At 45.3% G+C, this 23836-nt stretch overlaps 1 protein-coding gene across 2 annotated transcripts in view; it reads left to right on the forward strand.

Annotated features, from left to right (window-relative positions):
- galnt9 (polypeptide N-acetylgalactosaminyltransferase 9) overlaps positions 1-23836 on the forward strand; it is a 373573-nt gene that overhangs the window by 292782 nt on the left and 56955 nt on the right. Inside the window, exons 9-10 of one of the 2 annotated variants that reach the window (XM_072587704.1) lie at positions 2140-2235; positions 23559-23708. In XM_072587704.1, coding sequence (XP_072443805.1) covers positions 2140-2235; positions 23559-23585 — 123 coding nt within the window. In that variant the 3' untranslated portion in view covers positions 23586-23708. Of the gene's footprint in view, positions 1-2139; positions 2236-23558; positions 23709-23836 lie in introns of those variants that run through there. The other variant, XM_072587703.1, reaches the window with a different exon arrangement.

Genomic DNA, 23836 nt, shown 5'->3' on the forward strand with positions numbered 1-23836 from the left:
ATTGTCAGGAAAAACCTGGCTGATTCACTAATGTCCTTTTAAGGAAAGAAATCTGTCAAGATTAAAGTGGTGCTGGGAAAGCACAGCAGGTCGGGCAGCATCTGAGGAGCAGGAAAATCAACGTTTCAGGCAAAAGCCATTCCTGATGAAGGGCTTTTGCCCGAAAAGTTGATTTCCCTGCTCCTCGGATGCTGCCTGACCTGCTGTGCTTTTCCAGCACCATTCTAATCTTGACTCTGATCTCCAGCATCTGCAGTCCTCACTTTCGCCAAGGAAATCTGTCACCCTACCCTGGTCTGGCCTGCACGTGATGCCAGACCCACAGCAATGTGATTGACTCTTAACAACCCTCTGGTCAATTAGGAATGAGTAATAATTGCTCCCCTAGCCAGAGACACCCACATCTCTTGAGTGAATGAAAGAAAGACAGTTCCTCAATACCTGGTACCTTCCCCCAGTGAACCTTTACTGGACTACCTCCATTGCATAACCCACTAATCATTGACCAAACTGCCCACTGTACCCACCTTCACACCTCCCCACATACCCATTCACCTATCCATTTGGGAGGTAGACCATGCTTCAGAAATTGAACCTTCATCCTGACACTACAGTAGCTGGTGCTGTGTAAAGGGGTTATGCCCCATCAAATGGAGTCTCTGAGGGACCAGATCCTGTATGTTTGTCTGGAAGCTGAGTTTGTAAAAACACTGGAAGAAGCCAGCAAGCTCAGTTGGAGAACGAGCACGGACACAGCAGGCTGAATGGCCTCCTCCCGCGCTGGACCATTCTGTGATTCTGTAAAGCGCTTTTGGGACTTGGAAAAATTGAGAAATCCTTCCTTTGATGTAATCGACTTTGATTTGATGTAAATCCTTAAGCTTCTTTACAGAGAGCAAGAGATTTACGGAAGATTCAAAAGCTAAACCCATTGCCTTCGCTCAATCCTGTTTATCACCCTGACAAAATTAGAAATGTGTAAACCTTGCAGCTTGTCCCTTTTGTGAGTGAGTGTAGCAAAGGGGCGACTGCACTGGGGTGTATTCGTCTCCCATTTAAACCTTGCACAATTGCTGTGGATCTCATTTCTGAGTAATCACAGGGTGTGGAAGGATCGAACCATTGATCATTTTCCAGTTGAGGAAGTCACCCAAGATAGCAGTGACATGAAAATTGTCGAATCCCTCCTCTGAGCTGACCTGGGGGAGGTGTTGGAAGAGGGTGGTGTGGTTGGAAGGATGGGCTGTAGCATGACCTGGGGTAGAAGGGTTGGGGGGGGGGGGGGGGGGGGGTGTGGAAGGAGTGGGGGTTTTTTTTAAAACCAAACCATGTTTTGTGAGTCAGAGTAGGAAGCACATTTCTCAAGTCCACATCAGTCTGCCAATAGTCCCTCTGAAAGAGGGCCTGAAGCTGTCGAGGTTACTCCTAAGAGATTAGTGTTCTTAAAATAACTGTAGGAAAGCTTTTTACATTTTAGCTGTTCTTACTAATGCTTTTAGAAAGTACTTCTATCTCCTTTTCTTCAAGCTTTATATATTTAGCGTGGAACCAATTTCTGATCCCGCACTAACAGTGATATTAATGGCACTGGGGAATAAAATAGAATACAGTTAGCATGGAGGACAGGGGCCCCAGGGTCAGCGTACATATGGAGATGGAGTCAAGTAACATCCCCTCTGTTGCTCCCGCAAGACTTCCACTTAAAGTGAAAGTGTATCTTCTTTCACAACTTCACAAAGTGCCAATTAAAAACCAAATGAACTGGGGGTGCTGGGAATCAGAATAAGAAACAGAAATTGCTGGAAAAGCTCAGCAGGTCTGCCAGGGTCTGTGGGGATAACTCAGAGTTAACATTTCAGGTCTGGTGACGCTTCCTCAGTACGGTTCTGAGGCGGGGTCACTCGACCCGAAACGTTAACTCTGATTTCACTCCACAGACGCCAGTGAGCTTTTCTGGTTTTGCTTCTCACAATGTGCTGTCTGTTTCTGACAAACAAGCTGCCCCTCACCTGGTTCCTTTGGCTAGAAAGTTCAAAGGGAGGGATTTAGGGTTGGTATTAAAAATCAGTTGCAAATGCTCGCAGGAAGTTCTTGCAGTAAGGCTTGAGTATGAACCTGCATTTCCTTTTAATCCAATAGGTACGAAACAGCAAAGCGAGTGGCTATTGCTTAGACCAAGGCTCAGAAGAAGATGACAGAGCTATCCTGTATCCATGTCACGGTATGACCTCCCAGGTAGGTGCATCCTTCTGTGTGCTGCTAACCTGCTTTATCCTTTAAGCTGTGCAGTAAGTAGCAACAGCTACTTGGAGATCTTCGCTCAGTCTCTTGGCTATCAGTTAGGATTCTGGGTAATCCAAGATGGAGGACAGGAAAAATTTCAGCTGTTCCTTTTTTGAGGTAGTTGAGGTGTTGGAGGTGTTTTCCTCCAATTCCAGGAGCAGCAATTACTGTTTTATATGTTTTATAAACTGTTTTACTGTTTTATATGCTGTGGCATTGTTTTAGAACTTTGGAAAAAAAAATCAAAACAACAGCACAGAGGGTGGTGTGTGTATGGAATGAGCTGCCAGAGGAAGTGGTGGAGGCTGGTACAATTGCAACATTTAAGAGGCATTTGGATGGGTATATGAATAGGAAGGGTTTGGAGGGATATGGGCCGGGTGCTGGCAGGTGGGACTAGATGGGGTTGGGATATCTGGTTGGCATGGACGGGTTGAACCAAAGGGTCTGTTTCCGTGCTGTACATCTCTATGACTCTGTGACTGTAAGACATTGAGGAGATTTTCAAAGGTCCATCTCGGTATCAAACTAGTTATTTTAGGTCAGTTAAATTCGCCTGTACCTGTGGTGTTTGTTTTTGCTGCTGTTTACCTATTATTTACTTACCTACGCTACTTAACTCTGTCTGTATCGCTCGCAAGACAAAGCTTTTCACTGTGCCTCGGTACACGTGACAATAAATTCAATACAATTCAATTCCAGAGGCACCCTATGAACTTTATGGAACCTATTCTAATCCGAGCTGACTGAGTTGATGTATCAGGCTCATTGAGTCTCATGCCCAATGTGAGAGGAGATTAATGAGCCCTAAAAGCTCATCTGGAAGGGACAATGGATGCTTCCCAAATCTGTCAATGACCTGAGCCTAAACCGAACATGTTTTGCGAATGAATCGATGGTGTACTTCTGTGATGATAGGACAACGTAAGGAGCAATGCTGTCCAAAGTCAAGAACTCTGAACAATCTGTAATCACCATGGCTACCTCGGTCAGTCCCAGACAGGATTCATCTGTAAGACTCGCTAGTCCTGCTTGGGGCAGCTGAGTTAGAGTTTGCACAGGGTTACACAATGGCTTGGAAAGTGGTCATTTTCACCCTGTCTGCCCATTGTTATTTTGTGTGGAGGTTTCTCCTCCAAAACTGCAAACTCTTAGAGGTGACAAGTCACAGAGTACAATTTCTTTTAGCAATAAATTTCTCCAAATTCAGGTTTGGACACCACTCAATCCTCCTGCCACCCTTCCTTACTTTATTCTACCTTCGAAATGTTCAATTTGCGTTTCTTCCTTAACAACCTAGTGCTCGATAGTATTGCTTTCAGCTATTCCCCTGCACTCTCAGCTCTCTCTGAATAAAGCCTTCTCTCCTGAATTTCGGATTGGATGTCATGTATTGACTGCCTCTAGTTTTGCTCTTTCCCATAAGTGGAAACATTCTCTCTGTGCTTACTCAATCAGAAACTTTGAAAAACAGATTGAGGCTGTTCACCCTCCCCTGATGGCTGTCACCTCCCATTCCTAAGAGCAATCTTTTAGATCATCTTTTCCTGCTGCCTTTACAGTGACTTTTATATTGCGGACAGCTGAACCGTACTGCAAGAGTGATCTAACCAAAGCTCGATATAGCTTTAGCATAACCTCTTTCCAACTATCCTTAACTCTCTGGTTTGGTTTGATTTCCGATGGCCTTGTTACTCTGTGTCATTATTGTTAGTGATGTACTTTTGTTCCCCGATCCCTTTGCACCTCCAACACCTATAGATCTTGGAAGTATAACACAACCTGCTCATGTTTATTAATGAATAGTGCACGCTGCTCTGAGTGGAGATGGATTTACTGCAATAAGAAGATGAAAAACCAGAGCTGCTTTAGGCCATTCAGCCCCTCTAGCCTGCTCCCCCATCCAGTATAATCATGGCTGATCTCATCTCACCCGCTGTCCATGGTTGTTCAGCCTGTTACGAATTAAAAATCTCTCTATCTCCCCCTTCAACGTACTCAGCATCCACTACACTCTGGGGGAGTGAATTCCACAGACTCACTACCCTTTGACAGTAGGAATTTCTCTTCATCTCAGTTTTGAATCTGCTCCCCCTTATCCCAAAGCTATGATCTCTTGTTCTAGGTTGTCTCACATGACCTCTCTACGTCTACCTTGTCAATCCTCTCTCACATCCTTATATTAGATCTCCTCTCGTATTTCTAAACTTTAACGAGTATGAGCATATGGGCGAGGGGGGTGGGAACCGGAGCGACAGGTCAGATGATGGAGTAAGTAGTGAACAGCCAGATGCAGTGTGCAGAGTCTGTGAGGAGGTATAGGCACTTGATAGGGCAAAGGCGCAGTCAGTGTGATGGGCTGAAGTGTGTCTATTTTAATGCAGAACGTATCAGGAATAAAGGTGATGAACTTAGAGCGTGGATCAGTACTTAGAACTATGATGTTGTGGTCATTACAGAGACTTGGATATCACAGGGACAGGAACGGTTGGTGGATGTTCCAGGGTTTGGATGTTTCAAAAGGAATAGTGGGGGAGGTAAAACAGGTGGAGGGGTGGCATTGCTCATCAGGGACAGTATCCCCATTGCAGTAGGTTTGCTGATGGTAAGGTCAGTGGAGTGGTGGATAGTGTGGAGGGCTGTTGTAGGTCATGACAGGGCATTGACAGGATGCAGCGCTGGGCTGAGAAGTGGCAGGAGGAGTCCAACCTGGAAAAGTGTGAAGCAATTCATTTTGGAAGGTCAAATTTGATGCAGAATACAGAGTGAAAGGCAGGATTCTTGGCAGTGTGGAGGAACAGAGGGACCTTGGAGTTCATATCCATAGATCCCTCAAAGTTGCCACCCAATTCGATAGGGTTGTCAAGAAGGCAAGTAGTGTGTTGGCTTTCATTAGTAAGGGGATCGAGTTTAAGAGCCGCGAGGTTATGCTGCGGCTCTATAGAGTCCTGATTAGACCACACTTGGAACATTGTGTTCAGTTCTGGTCGCCTCATTATAGGAAAGATGTGGAAACTGTAGAGAGGGTGCAGAGGAGATTTACCAGGATGCTGCCTGGATTGGAGGACAGGTCTTATGAAGAACGGTTGAGGAAGCTAGGGCTTTGCTCATTGGAGTTAAGAAGGATGAGAGGTGACTTGATAAGAGGTTTACATGATGTTGAGAGGCATAGATACAGTGGATAGCCAGAGACTTTTTTCCAGGGCAGAAATGGTTATCATGTGGGGGTATAATTTTAAGGTGATTGAAGGAAAGTTTAGGGGAGATGTCAAGGGTAGGTTCTTTACACAGAGAGTGGTAGGTGCATGGAATGCACTGCCAGTGGTGGTAGTAGGGTCAGATACATTACAGAGATTGAAACAACTCTTGGATAGGCACATGGAAGATAGTGCAATGAAGGGTATGTCGGTCAGTTTGATCTTAGAGTGGCACAACATTGAGGGCCAAAGCGCTTGTACTGTGCTGTATTGCGCTATGTTCACGTTCTATGTTCTATAAACTGCTTGAGATGTCATAGAAAACCACATGACCATTTGAGAATGGAAATGTGCAAAGTGAAATATAAAGCTAAGAATGTTTTGTTATAAAACTGTCTTGTTGGCATAACAATTGACAGAGTATCAAGAGTCTGTGAAAACTAAGCAAGAGAAGACAAGTCAGTGATCTTCAGCCTGAAGTGCTGAGCGGGTGATTCATCTCGGCCTGTTCCAGTGGGCCCCAGCATCATACTGACCAATCAGCTCATTCAGGAAATGATTGGATACTGCAAAGACTATGGGCATTGACAACAGTTCAGCAATAGTCCTGAAGACTTGTCCACCAGAACTTGTGACTCCCCTAGCCAAGCTGTTCCACTAGTTACAACACTGACATCAAACCAACGATGTGGAAAACTCCACAGGTATGTCCCGTACACAAAACCCAGGACAAATCCAACCCAGCCAAAGTCCACCCCATCGGTCTACTCTCGATCATCAGTAAAGTGATGGAAGGGGTCACCAACAGGGCTATCAAGCAGCACCTGCTCAGCAATAACCTGCTCAGTGACACCCAGTTTGGGTTCCCCCCAGGGTCACCCAGTTCCTGACCTCATCACAGTCTTGGGTCAAACATGGACAAAAGAGCTGAATTCCAGAGGGGAGGGGAGAGGGACAGCCCTTAACATCAAGGCTGCATTCGACAGAGTGTGGCATCAAGGAGCACCTAGCAAAACTGGAATCAATGGGAATTAGGGGACAAACTCTCTGCTGGTTGGAGTCATATCTGAGACATAGGAAGATGGTTGTGGTTGTTGGAGGTCAGTCACCTCAGCTCCAGGACATCTCTGCAGGAGTTCCTCAGGGTAGTGTCCTAGGCCCAACCATCTTCAGCTGCTTCATCAATGACTTTCCCTCCATCATAAGGTCAGAATTGGGGATGTTCGCCAATGATTGTAAAATGTTCAGCATCATTCACAACTCAGGTATTGAAGCAGTCCATGCTCAAATGCAACAAGATCTGGACGATATCCAGGCTTAGGCTGACAAGTAACATTTACGCCACACAAATACCAAGCTATAATCATCACCAGTGAGAGACAATCTCACCACACTTCCTTGATATTCAACAGTGTTACCATTGCTGAATCCCCCACTATCAACATCCTGGAGGTTACCATTGACCAGAAACTCAATTTACATTTCATAAAATGCAATGCTAAGCACACAGAAAATATAGACTGTAGGGAAATATATGGTGGACATGATCTAAGGGGAGTTCAGTAAGGCGTTCAACAATGTTCCCCATGGGAGACTAGTTAGCAAGATTAAAATACCCCAGATACAGGGAGAACTAGCCATTTGGATACAGAACTGGCTCAAAGGTAGAAGACAGAGGGTGGTGATTAGATTAGATTACTTACAGTGTGGAAACAGGCCCTTCGGCCCAACGAGCCCACACCGACCCGCCGAAACACAGCCCACCCCCCTATATTTACCCTTTCACCTAACACTACGGGCAATTTAGCATGGCCAATTCACCTAACCTGCACATCTTTGGACTGTGGGAGGAAACCGGAGCACCCGGAGGGGACCCACACAGACACGGGGAGAATGTGCAAACTCCACACCGTCGCCTGAGGTGGGAATTGAACCCAGGTCTCTGGTGCTGTGAGGCAGCAGTGCTAACCACTGTGCCACCATGCCACCCACCGTGGTGGAGGGTTGTTTTTCAGACTGGAGGCCTGTGACCAATGGAGTGCTACAGGGATCGGTGCTGGGTTCTCTACTTTTTATTATTTATATATATGATTTGGATGTGAGCATACAAGGTATAGTTAGTAAGTTTGCAGATGACACCAAAATTGGAAGTGTAGTTGACTGTGAAGAAGATTACCTCAAATTACAACAGGATCTTGACCAGATGGGCCAAGGGGCTGAGAAGTGGCAGATGGGGTTTAATTTAGATAAATGCGGGGTGCTGCATTTTGGGAAAGCAAATCTTAGCAGGACTTACACACTTAATGGTAAGGGCCTAGGGAGTGTTGCTGAACAAAGAGACCTTGGAGTGCAGGTTCATAGCTCCTTGAAAATGGGGTCACATGTAGATAGGATAGTGAAGAAGGCATTTGGTATGCTTTTATTGGTCAGAGTATTGATTCAGGAGTTGGGAGGTCATGTTGCGGCTGTACAGAATGTCGGTTACGCGACTTTTGGAATATTGCATGTAGTTCTGGTCTCCTTCCTATTGGAAGGACGTTGTGAAACTTGAAATTGTTCAAAAAGATTTACAAGGATGTTGCCAGGGTTGGAGGATTTGAGCTATAGGGAGAGGCTGAACTGGCCAGGGCTGTTTTCCCTGGAGCATTGGGGCTGAGGTTTATAAAGTCATGAAGGGCATGGGTAGGGCAAATAAACAAAGTCTTTTCCCTGGGGTGGGGGAGTCTAGAACTAGAGGGCATAGGTTTAAGGTGAGAGGGGAAGGATATCAAAGAGACCTAAGGGTCAACTTTTTCACACAGAGGGTGGCACATGTATGGAATGAGCTGCCAGAGGAAGTGGTGGAGGCTGGTACAATTCCAACATTTAAAGTGCATTTGGATGGGTATATGAATAGGAAGGGTTTGGAGGGATATGGGCCGGGTGCTGGCAGGTGGGACTAGATGGGGTTGGGATATCTGGTTGGCATGGACGGGTTGAACCAAAGGGTCTGTTTCCGTGCTGTACATCTCTATGACTCTGTGACTGTAAGACATTGAGGAGATTTTCAAAGGTCCATCTCGGTATCAAACTAGTTATTTTAGGTCAGTTAAATTCGCCTGTACCTGTGGTGTTTGTTTTTGCTGCTGTTTACCTATTATTTACTTACCTACGCTACTTAACTCTGTCTGTATCGCTCGCAAGACAAAGCTTTTCACTGTGCCTCGGTACACGTGACAATAAATTCAATACAATTCAATTCCAGAGGCACCCTATGAACTTTATGGAACCTATTCTAATCCGAGCTGACTGAGTTGATGTATCAGGCTCATTGAGTCTCATGCCCAATGTGAGAGGAGATTAATGAGCCCTAAAAGCTCATCTGGAAGGGACAATGGATGCTTCCCAAATCTGTCAATGACCTGAGCCTAAACCGAACATGTTTTGCGAATGAATCGATGGTGTACTTCTGTGATGATAGGACAACGTAAGGAGCAATGCTGTCCAAAGTCAAGAACTCTGAACAATCTGTAATCACCATGGCTACCTCGGTCAGTCCCAGACAGGATTCATCTGTAAGACTCGCTAGTCCTGCTTGGGGCAGCTGAGTTAGAGTTTGCACAGGGTTACACAATGGCTTGGAAAGTGGTCATTTTCACCCTGTCTGCCCATTGTTATTTTGTGTGGAGGTTTCTCCTCCAAAACTGCAAACTCTTAGAGGTGACAAGTCACAGAGTACAATTTCTTTTAGCAATAAATTTCTCCAAATTCAGGTTTGGACACCACTCAATCCTCCTGCCACCCTTCCTTACTTTATTCTACCTTCGAAATGTTCAATTTGCGTTTCTTCCTTAACAACCTAGTGCTCGATAGTATTGCTTTCAGCTATTCCCCTGCACTCTCAGCTCTCTCTGAATAAAGCCTTCTCTCCTGAATTTCGGATTGGATGTCATGTATTGACTGCCTCTAGTTTTGCTCTTTCCCATAAGTGGAAACATTCTCTCTGTGCTTACTCAATCAGAAACTTTGAAAAACAGATTGAGGCTGTTCACCCTCCCCTGATGGCTGTCACCTCCCATTCCTAAGAGCAATCTTTTAGATCATCTTTTCCTGCTGCCTTTACAGTGACTTTTATATTGCGGACAGCTGAACCGTACTGCAAGAGTGATCTAACCAAAGCTCGATATAGCTTTAGCATAACCTCTTTCCAACTATCCTTAACTCTCTGGTTTGGTTTGATTTCCGATGGCCTTGTTACTCTGTGTCATTATTGTTAGTGATGTACTTTTGTTCCCCGATCCCTTTGCACCTCCAACACCTATAGATCTTGGAAGTATAACACAACCTGCTCATGTTTATTAATGAATAGTGCACGCTGCTCTGAGTGGAGATGGATTTACTGCAATAAGAAGATGAAAAACCAGAGCTGCTTTAGGCCATTCAGCCCCTCTAGCCTGCTCCCCCATCCAGTATAATCATGGCTGATCTCATCTCACCCGCTGTCCATGGTTGTTCAGCCTGTTACGAATTAAAAATCTCTCTATCTCCCCCTTCAACGTACTCAGCATCCACTACACTCTGGGGGAGTGAATTCCACAGACTCACTACCCTTTGACAGTAGGAATTTCTCTTCATCTCAGTTTTGAATCTGCTCCCCCTTATCCCAAAGCTATGATCTCTTGTTCTAGGTTGTCTCACATGACCTCTCTACGTCTACCTTGTCAATCCTCTCTCACATCCTTATATTAGATCTCCTCTCGTATTTCTAAACTTTAACGAGTATGAGCATATGGGCGAGGGGGGTGGGAACCGGAGCGACAGGTCAGATGATGGAGTAAGTAGTGAACAGCCAGATGCAGTGTGCAGAGAGTCTGTGAGGAGGTATAGGCACTTGATAGGGCAAAGGCGCAGTCAGTGTGATGGGCTGAAGTGTGTCTATTTTAATGCAGAACGTATCAGGAATAAAGGTGATGAACTTAGAGCGTGGATCAGTACTTAGAACTATGATGTTGTGGTCATTACAGAGACTTGGATATCACAGGGACAGGAACGGTTGGTGGATGTTCCAGGGTTTGGATGTTTCAAAAGGAATAGTGGGGGAGGTAAAACAGGTGGAGGGGTGGCATTGCTCATCAGGGACAGTATCCCCATTGCAGTAGGTTTGCTGATGGTAAGGTCAGTGGAGTGGTGGATAGTGTGGAGGGCTGTTGTAGGTCATGACAGGGCATTGACAGGATGCAGCGCTGGGCTGAGAAGTGGCAGAAGGAGTCCAACCTGGAAAAGTGTGAAGCAATTCATTTTGGAAGGTCAAATTTGATGCAGAATACAGAGTGAAAGACAGGATTCTTGGCAGTGTGGAGGAACAGAGGGACCTTGGAGTTCATATCCATAGATCCCTCAAAGTTGCCACCCAATTCGATAGGGTTGTCAAGAAGGCAAGTAGTGTGTTGGCTTTCATTAGTAAGGGGATCGAGTTTAAGAGCCGCGAGGTTATGCTGCGGCTCTATAGAGTCCTGATTAGACCACACTTGGAACATTGTGTTCAGTTCTGGTCGCCTCATTATAGGAAAGATGTGGAAACTGTAGAGAGGGTGCAGAGGAAATTTACCAGGATGCTGCCTGGATTGGAGGACAGGTCTTATGAAGAACGGTTGAGGAAGCTAGGGCTTTGCTCATTGGAGTGAAGAAGGATGAGAGGTGACTTGATAAGAGGTTTACATGATGTTGAGAGGCATAGATACAGTGGATAGCCAGAGACTTTTTTCCAGGGCAGAAATGGTTATCATGTGGGGGTATAATTTTAAGGTGATTGAAGGAAAGTTTAGGGGAGATGTCAAGGGTAGGTTCTTTACACAGAGAGTGGTAGGTGCATGGAATGCACTGCCAGTGGTGGTAGTAGGGTCAGATACATTACAGAGATTGAAACAACTCTTGGATAGGCACATGGAAGATAGTGCAATGAAGGGCATGTCGGTCAGTTTGATCTTAGAGTGGCACAACATTGAGGGCCAAAGGGCTTGTACTGTGCTGTATTGCACTATGTTCACGTTCTATGTTCTATAAACTGCTTGAGATGTCATAGAAAACCACATTGAAAACCAAATGTGCAAAGTGAAATATAAAGCTAAGAATGTTTTGTTATAAAACTGTCTTGTTGGCATAACAATTGACAGAGTATCAAGAGTCTGTGAAAACTAAGCAAGAGAAGACAAGTCAGTGATCTTCAGCCTGAAGTGCTGAGTGGGTGATTCATCTCGGCCTGTTCCAGTGGGCCCCAGCATCATGCTGACCAATCAGCTCATTCAGGAAATGATTGGATACTGCAAAGACTATGGGCATTGACAACAGTTCAGCAATAGTCCTGAAGACTTGTCCACCAGAATTTGTGACTCCCCTAGCCAAGCTGTTCCACTAGTTACAACACTGACATCAAACCAACGATGTGGAAAACTCCCCAGGTATGTCCCGTACACAAAACCCAGGACAAATCCAACCCAGCCAAATTCCACCCCATCGGTCTCCTTTCGATCATCAGTAAAGTGATGGAAGGGGTCACCAACAGTGCTATCAAGCAGCACCTGCTCAGCAATAACCTGCTCAGTGACACCCAGTTTGGGATCCCCCCAGGGTCACCCAGTTCCTGACCTCATCACAGTCTTGGGTCAAACATGGACAAAAGAGCTGAATTCCAGAGGGAGGGGAGAGGGACAGCCCTTAACATCAAGGCTGCATTCGACAGAGTGTGGCATCAAGGAGCACCTAGCAAAACTGGAATCAATGGGAATTAGGGGACAAACTCTCTGCTGGTTGGAGTCATATCTGAGACATAGGAAGATGGTTGTGGTTGTTGGAGGTCAGTCACCTCAGCTCCAGGACATCTCTGCAGGAGTTCCTCAGGGTAGTGTCCTAGGCCCAACCATCTTCAGCTGCTTCATCAATGACTTTCCCTCCATCATAAGGTCAGAATTGGGGATGTTCGCCAATGATTGTAAAATGTTCAGCATCATTCACAACTCAGGTATTGAAGCAGTCCATGCTCAAATGCAACAAGATCTGGACGATATCCAGGCTTAGGCTGACAAGTAACATTTACGCCACACAAATACCAAGCTATAATCATCACCAGTGAGAGACAATCTCACCACACTTCCTTGATATTCAACAGTGTTACCATTGCTGAATCCCCCACTATCAACATCCTGGAGGTTACCATTGACCAGAAACTCAATTTACATTTCATAAAATGCAATGCTAAGCACACAGAAAATATAGACTGTAGGGAAATATATGGTGGACATGATCTAAGGGGAGTTCAGTAAGGCGTTCAACAATGTTCCCCATGGGAGACTAGTTAGCAAGATTAAAATACCCCAGATACAGGGAGAACTAGCCATTTGGATACAGAACTGGCTCAAAGGTAGAAGACAGAGGGTGGTGATTAGATTAGATTACTTACAGTGTGGAAACAGGCCCTTCGGCCCAACGAGCCCACACCGACCCGCCGAAACACAGCCCACCCCCCTATATTTACCCTTTCACCTAACACTACGGGCAATTTAGCATGGCAAATTCACCTAACCTGCACATCTTTGGACTGTGGGAGGAAACCGGAGCACCCGGAGGAAACCCACGCAGACACGGGGAGAATGTGCAAACTCCACACCGTCGCCTGAGGTGGGAATTGAACCCAGGTCTCTGGTGCTGTGAGGCAGCAGTGCTAACCACTGTGCCACCATGCCACCCACCGTGGTGGAGGGTTGTTTTTCAGACTGGAGGCCTGTGACCAATGGAGTGCTACAGGGATCGGTGCTGGGTTCTCTACTTTTTATTATTTATATATATGATTTGGATGTGAGCATACAAGGTATAGTTAGTAAGTTTGCAGATGACACCAAAATTGGAAGTGTAGTTGACTGTGAAGAAGATTACCTCAAATTACAACAGGATCTTGACCAGATGGGCCAAGGGGCTGAGAAGTGGCAGATGGGGTTTAATTTAGATAAATGCGGGGTGCTGCATTTTGGGAAAGCAAATCTTAGCAGGACTTACACACTTAATGGTAAGGGCCTAGGGAGTGTTGCTGAACAAAGAGACCTTGGAGTGCAGGTTCATAGCTCCTTGAAAATGGGGTCACATGTAGATAGGATAGTGAAGAAGGCATTTGGTATGCTTTTATTGGTCAGAGTATTGATTCAGGAGTTGGGAGGTCATGTTGCGGCTGTACAGAATGTCGGTTACGCGACTTTTGGAATATTGCATGTAGTTCTGGTCTCCTTCCTATTGGAAGGACGTTGTGAAACTTGAAATTGTTCAAAAAGATTTACAAGGATGTTGCCAGGGTTGGAGGATTTGAGCTATAGGGAGAGGCTGAACTGGCCAGGGCTGTTTTCCCTGGAGCATTGGGGCTGAGGTTTATAAAGTCATGAAGGGCATGGGTAGGGCAAATAAACAAAGTCTTTTCCCTGGGGTGGGGGAGTCTAGAACTAGAGGGCATAGGTTTAAGGTGAGAGGGGAAGGATATCAAAGAGACCTAAGGGTCAACTTTTTCACACAGAGGGTGGCACATGTATGGAATGAGCTGCCAGAGGAAGTGGTGGAGGCTGGTACAATTCCAACATTTAAAGTGCATTTGGATGGGTATATGAATAGGAAGGGTTTGGAGGGATATGGGCCGGGTGCTGGCAAATGGGACTAGATTAGGTTGGGATATCTGGTCGGCATGGGTCTGTTTCTGTGCTGTACATCTCTATGACTCTATAAATTAACTCCAGGATTAACATCCACAGGGATTATTAAAATAGCAACACAGGTTGTTCACCTCTTTATCCCAACTGGTGCTCAGGACTTAGCTCAGTTTTTGCAGGTGGAGTATAATGTAGGAAAATGTGAAGTTTTTCATTTTGGAAAGGAGAAAAATTGCAACACAAAGGGACTCAGGAAACTTCTGCATGAAACACAGAAAGTGAGTACACAGGGGCAGCAAGTAATGGCTAGTGGAATGTGGGCCCGTATTTCAGGGGGTTTGGAGTATAGTGCCGGGAAGTCTTATACAGCTGTCTATGATGCTGGGGAGACCACATCTGTCATCCTGTGAGTAGTTTTGGTCCCTTTTTTCAGGAAAGATGTCACTTCATTGAACACAGGTCAGAGAAAGTTCACTTGGATGATCCCTGGGATGGAGGTATTGTCTTAAGAGCAAAGGTTAAACAGGTTGGGACTCTACTGACTGGAGTTTGGAATGAGAGGTGACCTCATTGAAACCTATCAGATTGTTAAGGGGTTTGACAGGGTCAGTGCTGAGAGGCTGTTTCTCCTCATGGGAGGGTCTGGGACCAGGGGGCATAGTCTCCGAATAAAGGCCATCGATTTCAGACTGAGATAAGGAGGAATTTCTTCTATAAGACCTTAAGGCATAGGAGTGGAAGTAAGGCCATTCAGCCCATCGGGTTCACTCCACCATTTAATCATGGCTGATGGGTATTTCAACTCCACTTACTGCACTCTCCCCGTGGCCCTTAATTCCCTGTGAGATCAAGAATTTATCAATCTCTGCCTTGAAGACATTTAACGTCCCAGCCTCCACTGTGCTCCGTGGCAATGAATTCCACAGGCCCACCACTCTCTGGCTGAAGAAATGTCTCCTCATTTCCATTTTAAATTGACCCTCTCTAATTCTAAGGCTGTGCTCACGTGTCCTAGTCTCCCCGCCTAACAGAAACACCTTCCCAGCGTCCACTTAAATAGCAATCACTTGACTTCCCAACAGCCTTGCTGCTCCGACCTCACTTGCGCCCAGCTCCCGCTGCTTTCCGTTGTAAAAAAATAAGGTCTCTCCGAGGGTCATGAGTCTTTGGGGCTCCTTGCTACAGAGAGCTGTGGGGGGCGGAGTTCTTGTGGATATTTCAGAGACAGAGAGATTCTTGGTCAGTCGGAGAATCAAGTGTTGGGAGAAGGGGCAGGAAAGTGGATGGAGAGAATGTCAGATCAGCCACGATGCTATCATCTGAAGCAGACTCAAGGGGCTGAATGGCCTAATCCTGTTGCTATTTCTGATGGCCTTTTGGTCTTACTTCCTTGCTTTGACTCACAAAGTAGTCCTCTTTTGAAGAGATCACAATTGTCAGAGCTCTTACCACTTGTCAGAATTTGGTCATACATTTGTGAAACACAAATCATATGTGTTTCTTACTGGAAAACATCGTGCCTGTAGCACCAAAAAACACACTACCCCCTACACCAGCCCCCTTTCCCTTGAATGTTCTGACACTTCAAGTGCTCATCCAAGTACTTTTTAAAGGCTGTGGGGTTTCCCACCCTCAACCTCTCCTCCCAAGCTGGGCATCCCACCACCCTCTGGGTGAAAAAGCTTTTCCTCAAATTCCCCCCTAAACCTCCTGCTTTTCACTTTGAAAGTATGCCTGTCTTGCTTGATTAGATTACTTACAGTGTGAAAACAGGCCCTTCGGCCCAACAAGTCCACATCTTGGCCCTTCAACTAAGGGGAACAGCTGCTTTTTATCTCCCAAGTCAATGTCCCTCAGAATTTTAGCCGTCCCTATCGGTACCCCGAGCATATCCAGTCTCTCCTCATCACTGTAATGCTCCATCCCAGGCAGCATCTTGGTGTACCTGCTCTGCATCTCCTCCTTTGCAGAGTCCCTTCTACAGTGTGGGGACCAGAACTGCACACAGTGAGTGATCTCAAAGTATTATATTTTCTCTCATCTTCTGATCACTGAGGGAATGCTGCACTGTCAAAGGTACTACTCCTGTAATGGAGGCCACACCAGCTGCCCTCTCATTGGATGTTAAACAAAATCCCACGGCCATTACTCAGAGAAAAGTTGGGAAATTCACCCTGGCTTCTTCCACCATCTTTTATTCTTGCACAGTCAACAACAACTTGCATTTATTCAGCACCTTCACCATTGGAAAACATCCCAAAATGTTTCACATGAATGTAATGAAATGACGTTTAAAACCAATTCTTGATAAGGAGATGTCCAATGGAGGTCTTGGTTGAAGAAGTGGGAGCTAAGGAGGGGAAAGGTTTCGGGAGAGAATTCTGGAATGTAGGACCCAGCCAGTATCTAGATGATCAGGATATGTTCAAGAGACCTGAGTTAGAGGAACACTAGGATCTTGGAGGACTTGATAGATTGAGTGGTAGTTATCTTTTCTCTAAGATGGGAGGCTTTCAAGACTAGGTGGCACATTTTCAAGTTGAGAGGAGAGATATTTAGAAAAGACATAAGGGGCAACGTTTTTACACAGAGAGCAGTTCATATGAGAATGAATTTCCTGAGGAAGTGGTGGATATCGATACAGGTACAATGTTTAAAAGACATTGTGAATAGGAAAGGTTTGGAGGGATATGGGCCAGGAGCAGGCAGCTGAGACTAGTTTAGTTTGGGATTATGGTCGGCATGGACTGGTTGGACCAAAGGGTCTGTTCCTGTGCTGTATGACTCTCTGACTACAAGGCTGAAAGAGTTTACATGCTTTGGAGGGGCTTGGGCAAGACAAGGAAGCTATTTAAAAATAAGGACAATAGTTTTAAAATTGAGACACTGTCAGTGAAGGAACCAGAGCGGTTTAGTGATGAGAACAGGAGGACATTGGGTGAACATGACTGAGCAGTCTTGGATACATCACTGTGTTGGAAGTCTACACATATGTTTGATGCCACACGTGCTGTCATTTCCCTGCTGTGTGTTTTTGTGTCTTCTCGCTAATGTTTTTACCAACTAGCAAATTCATCGTCTGTTGTGCTATCACAAGGGAAACGATGGAAAGTATGTTGATTATTGAGCCGAAATGTGATCATCCTCTCCAGCGGAGTGATTTAAATAAAGCACTTGTTGTTTCCAACTTAGCCTTTCACAGAATGTGGGCACCACTGGAAGTTGGATTTATTGCTCATTCCTATTTGCCCTCGAGGCGGTGGTACTGAGCCACCAACTGGAACTGCCGCAATGCCAATGGTGCCAGTTTAGTTCCATGGTACCAGGGAATATGTGGGCATTGGTCTGCCCACGATCTCACTGCCCTTGACCTTCACGGTTTCTCAAGGGGAGCTGCTGTTGTGTATCTTGTACGTGGTAATGGTCCCCATTTCAACACAGGCAGGACTGTGGCCTGGTCAGAGGCCAGCTTGCTTCAGCTGTGGTAGCAGAGGCCCAGTGCCAATTCTAAAGGCTGGGCTCCATGAAAACTCTACTGCGTGGACCCTCATTGGTCAAAGGAGAATCAGCAAGATTGGCCCAGCGTTGAAATCATCAAAATTGATCTGGACACCAAGGAGGTGAATCGTGATCAGTGAGAAGATGGGGAGCAGAAGGCGTTGAGGGCAAGAGGGCCACATTTCCTCGTTCCCACCTGGAGGAACAACTCCTGTTAAGATTAGGTGACATTAATCCAAGAACCAGGAGATGGGAGCCAATGAGAAGCATGTGGCTATTGAGTTAATTGCAGCACTCAATGTAGCCCAAACCCCTTCCACTTCCCTGCCCCTTCTCCATACTGTTTGAGCCCAAATGTCTGTCAATTGCAGCCTTAACTATATTCAACATTGGAGCATATGGGACACAGAATTCCAAAGAATTTGAGATTTCCATCTCATCTCAGCCCCCAATGTCCTGTCCTTATCCAAAGATTGCGCACCGCTGAGTTAACTACCCAGCATCCCATCACCAAACCACCCTTTCGGTACACAGTACACTGGCTGTGGCCAACTAGCTCAGAGTCAGTCCCTGAACTGAGGAGATTCTAAATCCCCCGTTTATATTTTTTTTATTTTATTAAACAATACACAGTTTACAAAACAATTAACAGCTGTATACAGAGGAACAGCAATTTTACAAGGGAGAGGGACAGCAAAGCCAGGCTCCAAACCCCACTGTTCGACCAGTTTTCAGGGAAATGAGGACAAACCTCGAATCCCAGTTTCAATCATTATAAAACAGTAACAATGACATTTATACATACAAGACAGTCCAGTTACACAAAAAACAGTGTGTACAATATCACCCATAGCAGGAAATATCCCCCGTTTATATTGGTCAGCCCGGGCTTCCTGATTGGCCCACTCAGAATTCACATGACACCAGGTTGTAGTCCAATAGGTCTATTTGCGACTTCATCACCTGATGAAGGAGCCGCACTCCAAAGGCTTGTGGTTTCAAATAAACCTGTTTGACTATAACCTGGTGTCATGTGACTTCTGACTTTGTCCATTTTTTTTTCTCTTTTCTTTTCTTTTTTTTCACCTAACTGCAGTAGTGCTTATTTTTTCCCCAGCACCCATGGTGTGTGTGAGACACAGTGAAAGACACAAAGTGCACGAATCTTTATTCAATTTCCACCACCAGGAAGATAGGAAACACCCGAGTGGCCAGTGACAAGCACTGCCCTTCACATCAAAGGGTAATGCTGTGTGATCAAAACAGTGAAGGGGAGGGTAGAGACTAAATCAAAATAGAGTTGGAGGGAGAAATAATGCACTCCACTCCCTGAACGACTCCAGGGTGTTGGTGGAGACACTCCCCTTTTTTTTCTTTTTTTTCGGTTTTTTTTGGGGTTTTTTTTGTTTTTTATTAACCCCCACACTACCGCCTAACTGCGGTAGTGCTTATTTTTTCCCCAGCACCCATGGTGTGTGTGAGACACAGTGAATGACACAAAGTGCACGAATCTTTATTCAATTTCCTGACTTTGTCCATAACCAGCACCTCCACATCCTGATTGGTCCAGGTTAATAATGTCAATCAAGGATTGTGTAGTCAACAAGATCCACCTGGTTCCAATCACCATACCCATGTTCCCATTCCCCAGCCAGTATTGACCCCAGGTTTCTTGAATATCGATATTGACCAGATTCACCCTTTTAAGGACATTCTCATTTTCCATTTCAACTAAAGTGAACAACCTCACAGTTACTCACATTATGCTTCACCTTCTAACCTGTTGCTCACTATCTAACCTTATCCCTGCCTCTCTGTTAGCTCTTTGTCCTGGTGTCATATTCCTATCACCAGCAAGTCCAGAGGAAAAGGCAAAAGGGGCACGTAACTTGTGAACACGGGTTTGTTAACTGTTCGACAAAGAAATCTCTAACGTAAGTGAGCCTTGAGGATAAGGTATACTCCTTCAGTTGCTGTATAGTGATGAGATAATTCTGTAAATAATAGCCAAAATAACTCTGGATGCTGGAAATCATAAACAGAAACAAAAATTGTTGGAAAAGCTCAGCAGGTCTAATAGCATCTGTGGAGAGAAATCAGATGCTGCCAGACCTGCTGAGCTTTCCCAGCAATTTCTGTTTCTGATTCTGTAACCATCCAAGATAATTCTGTGGGTGAGGAAATTGTATAGGCGTGCTCTCATGTCATTCTCTAACAGTCCTCTAATGGTCCGTCCAAATCACTCGTTTCATTGAGACTGAAGTTGTGCTCTCATACCATGTTTTTCATTAACCAGCTACAGTTTCCATGGTAATGTGAAATCACCATTTGATTATAATTGGAAGGTGTGTGATAGCCCACGTTGAACAATCAGGAGTGTATTCAGAGAGATTCACCATTGCTGATATTTTTGCTCAGACGTTGTCAGAGAATGACTGCAGGAGAGACAGATGAGCTGTACCTAATATTCCCTTTTCTTGAGATTCGCCTGGTTCATCTCCTGCTCCTTCCCCTTCTAAATTCTAAGCCCTCCTTTTACAGATATTGCTGATGCAGCCTATGCACTTGACAAAGTTCAATTCATCTCAAGCTTCAACTTTCACCAAGTCACCTATCACCTTCCACGCTCACAGATGGACACCAACCTGTATTCTACCATCATCCTGCATTTTTTGAATTGTTATTCTGGTTTCTAAGTCATCTCGCTCTCTCTCGTGCTCTCTCTCTCTGTGCGACCCCAGTTTTAACTGTTCACCACCTTTGGTAAATAGGTTGGAATGTGAAGCTGCGGGATGGGATCAGCTACAGTTGTACAGAATCATGGAACAGGCCTGTTGTGTTGCTTCCTCCTGCTCCTATTTCTTGTGTTCATTCTGCTCCCTGACCATTCTCTGAATTCTGGACCGGACTCCCAAACCCTTCCTGCTTCTTCCCTCCAGTAAGATATTGCATAAAATGTACTACCTCTTCCCAGCTGACAGGGAAACCTCCTTATGTGTCAGTTTCTGCTTGATACGTCCCTGCAAAGCATCGTGGAAATGCATTACTATTTTAAAGGCCATACATGCGTATTGCTGATCCACCCTCCACACTTGTCATTGTGATACATGGTGAAGCGAATGTTGGCTGTGGTACCGAGTTTGTTTCACGACATGGTTGAAGAGCTTCAGGGCAGAGGAAATGACCTGGGAGTTGTAGTGGGAGAGGGACTCGCTGACATTCTTGTAGAGAGAGGAGGAAAACTTCTTCAAGGCAGGCATCCTTGCAAGAGGATTCGCAGTCGGGTTAAAACAATGACTGCAGATGCTGGAAACCAGATTCTGGATTAGCGGTGCTGGAAGAGCACAGCAGTTCAGGCTTTTGCCCGAAACGTCGATTTCGAAGCTACTTGGATGCTGCCTGAACTGCTGTGCTCTTCCAGCACCACTAATCCAGAATCTGGTTTCTGGCATCTGCAGTCATTGTTTTTACCCCATTGTGATACATGATAAATCTGAACATTTATATGTGAAAGCGATGGTCTCTGTTCATACACACCATTCATTAGATCATGCAAGTGGACTCTATTCAATCTAACCCAGGGTAGACTCCAGGATTATACTGAGGGTTCCAATAATCTCACTCTTAGTGTTCAGAACACTGCTGCAGCTGATGGACAATACAAGGAGTTAATCCACTTCACTCCAGTTACGTCTAGCTAATTTTTAAATTCTTTCATCCATGGGATATGGGCATAGCTGGCTAGCCCAGTATTCATTACTCGTTACTAATTACCTTGTGGGAGTTTGGTGATGAACCACCTCCTTGAGCTGTTGCAGTGCCTATGCAGTAGGTCACATTGCTTGGAGACAGTGAGGACTGCAGATGCTGGAGATCAGAGTTGGGAGTGTGGGGCTGGAAAAGCACAGCAGGTCAGGCAGCATCTGAGGAGCAGGAGAATTGACATTCTTGGTGAAGGATTCCGGCCCAAAACGTCGGGTTTTTTTTTTCTGCTCCTCGAATGCTGCCTGACCTGCTGTGCTTTTCCAGCATCACACACTTGCACTCACACTGCTGTTAGAGAGACAGTTTTAGGGCCCAATGATAACGAACATTGAGATCGTTCCAGGTCAGGTTTGTCTGTGGCTTAGAGGGGAACTCAGAGTTGATGCTGTTCAAATGTTTTCTCCACAAATTTGTAACACAAAATCAGTCTGTTCCTGGTGTACCCATCGGTTGGGGTGCAAAGGGGAGAGGGAGACTTGGGTGGAGGGGAGAGAGACTGAGACTGAAAGGAGGGAGAGAATGAGACAGCAGGCAGTAAAAGATGTGAAGTTGGAGGAAGAGACTGCAGGAGAGTCTGAGAGATTACAGTCTGCTTGGAGAGTGGGAGATTGAAACAGTAGGGCGTGAGAGTGAGAGAGATTGTAGAGAAAAGGAGAGAGACTCTGGGCGAGGATCTGGAGGGAGAGAAATAGAATACAAGAGGAGAGAGAGAGAAATAGAGACTGCAGGGAGATACGTGGACTTGGGGGTCAAGTGAGAGAGACAGATACCATGTGGCAAGAGGAAGACTGCAGGGGAGACTAGAGGGAGTCTGCTGGAAGAGATTGAGAGAGAGAGCTGGAAGAGAGGGATGGACAGTGGGGGTAGAGAAGAGTGGGAGAGAGAGAGCGTGAGGGAGCGGCAACTGGGAGACAGTGTGAGGAAGAGAGGAGCAACAGGGAGATAGAGTAAGGAAGGACTTGATGGTGTGTGAGAGAGAGAGAGGGCAGGACAGCAAGGAGCCTGAGGGGTTACAGCTGGTAGAGATGGGCGACTGATAATTCATATTGGCTTTCACTAGGTTGACTGGTCTTCAGAAAATCAAAATTAAACCGGTTAGCTGCAGGTGGTTTCATTTGAAGCATTTTGCGTGATATCTGGTTCCAGGGACTGACCTACCCTGTAATATGTCATTTGTGCTGGCACAATATAGAACGTATGCATATATCTTTAGGAGAGATAATATATAACACATGGGGCTCAGTTGACTGGACAGCGGAATGGTACCAACAGCGTGGGTTCAATTCCCAGACTGGCTGAGGTGACCATGAGGGACTCTCCTCAACCTCTCCCCCTGCCTGAGGCACGGTGACCCTCAGGTTAAACCACCATTGGGTCTCTGTCTCTGTCTCTGTCTCTGTCTGTCTGTCTCTGTCTGAGTATCTTCATGGTCTGGTCAGCTCTGGTGACTTTATCTTTACATAATGTATGAATCCTGTATTAATCTACTTGGCATTCAATCGAACACAAGTGCTGGGTGTGTAAATAAGTCATATCCTTTTAAAATATTAAATGAAGCCTGAACACTGAGCGCATGACATAGATTTCAGTGTTTAACCGTTGCAATTAAAGGACTTTAAGTTGATGAATGTGTCTTGCAATAAACCTGAAATTCACACCAATCAACAAGTTTGGCTATGGGTTTCCCAATGGCTGGGGGTCAGAGTGCTTTATTAACCTGCGTGTGTTTCCCTCTTATCCTGAAATTACATCCCAGCTCCTAGAAACATTCTTGGAATGTGCCTTCAAAGTTGCTAACCAGGTACTCGTGGAAATAGCAGGTAAATTCAAAAGATATTCAACATTCTGAGCCTGGAGTTGGCTTTGGAAAACTAATGTGGAACATGTCAAATTATTTAACGTTCACAAATCTGTTCAAATCATCGATCCAGCGCAGAAAGAAGCTGTTTGACCCATTGTGGTAGCTCTATGATATAGATATCCAATTCCCCCACTCTGTGTATTCTTGTCCGATAGCCCGCCCCTTTTGAAATATTCTACTGTTAAAAGAATTGAATGCACTGCCACTGAGCTTTGAGGTTAATATAACCCCGTTTTAGTTAGAAAACTTGAGTATTACAGAAAATAATTGCAATTTCTTGTCTTATTTCAGGACAATTTGCAAGAAATTCCAAATTAAAGGGAAAACTGCATTTATACTGCATAAAAGGAGCATGCTGATCAGTTGGCAAGTAGACTATGAATGGTGGAGATGTTGCCTTGGAGAATGCACCAGTTAATGATGACTGACAGTTAACTGCTAAGCCTTGTTTAAATTTTAAGGAAGGTGGATTGACTCTGCTTGGTCAGAGTCAATTCACCTGAGAAAATGAGGCAGAGGCCAGTTGTCATGCTGATGTGCTGAGTTGAAACAGGCATGGTGTGTGTCTG

This window comes from Chiloscyllium punctatum, chromosome 17 (assembly GCF_047496795.1).
Source record: "Chiloscyllium punctatum isolate Juve2018m chromosome 17, sChiPun1.3, whole genome shotgun sequence".
Taxonomy (NCBI): Eukaryota; Metazoa; Chordata; class Chondrichthyes; order Orectolobiformes; family Hemiscylliidae; genus Chiloscyllium; species Chiloscyllium punctatum.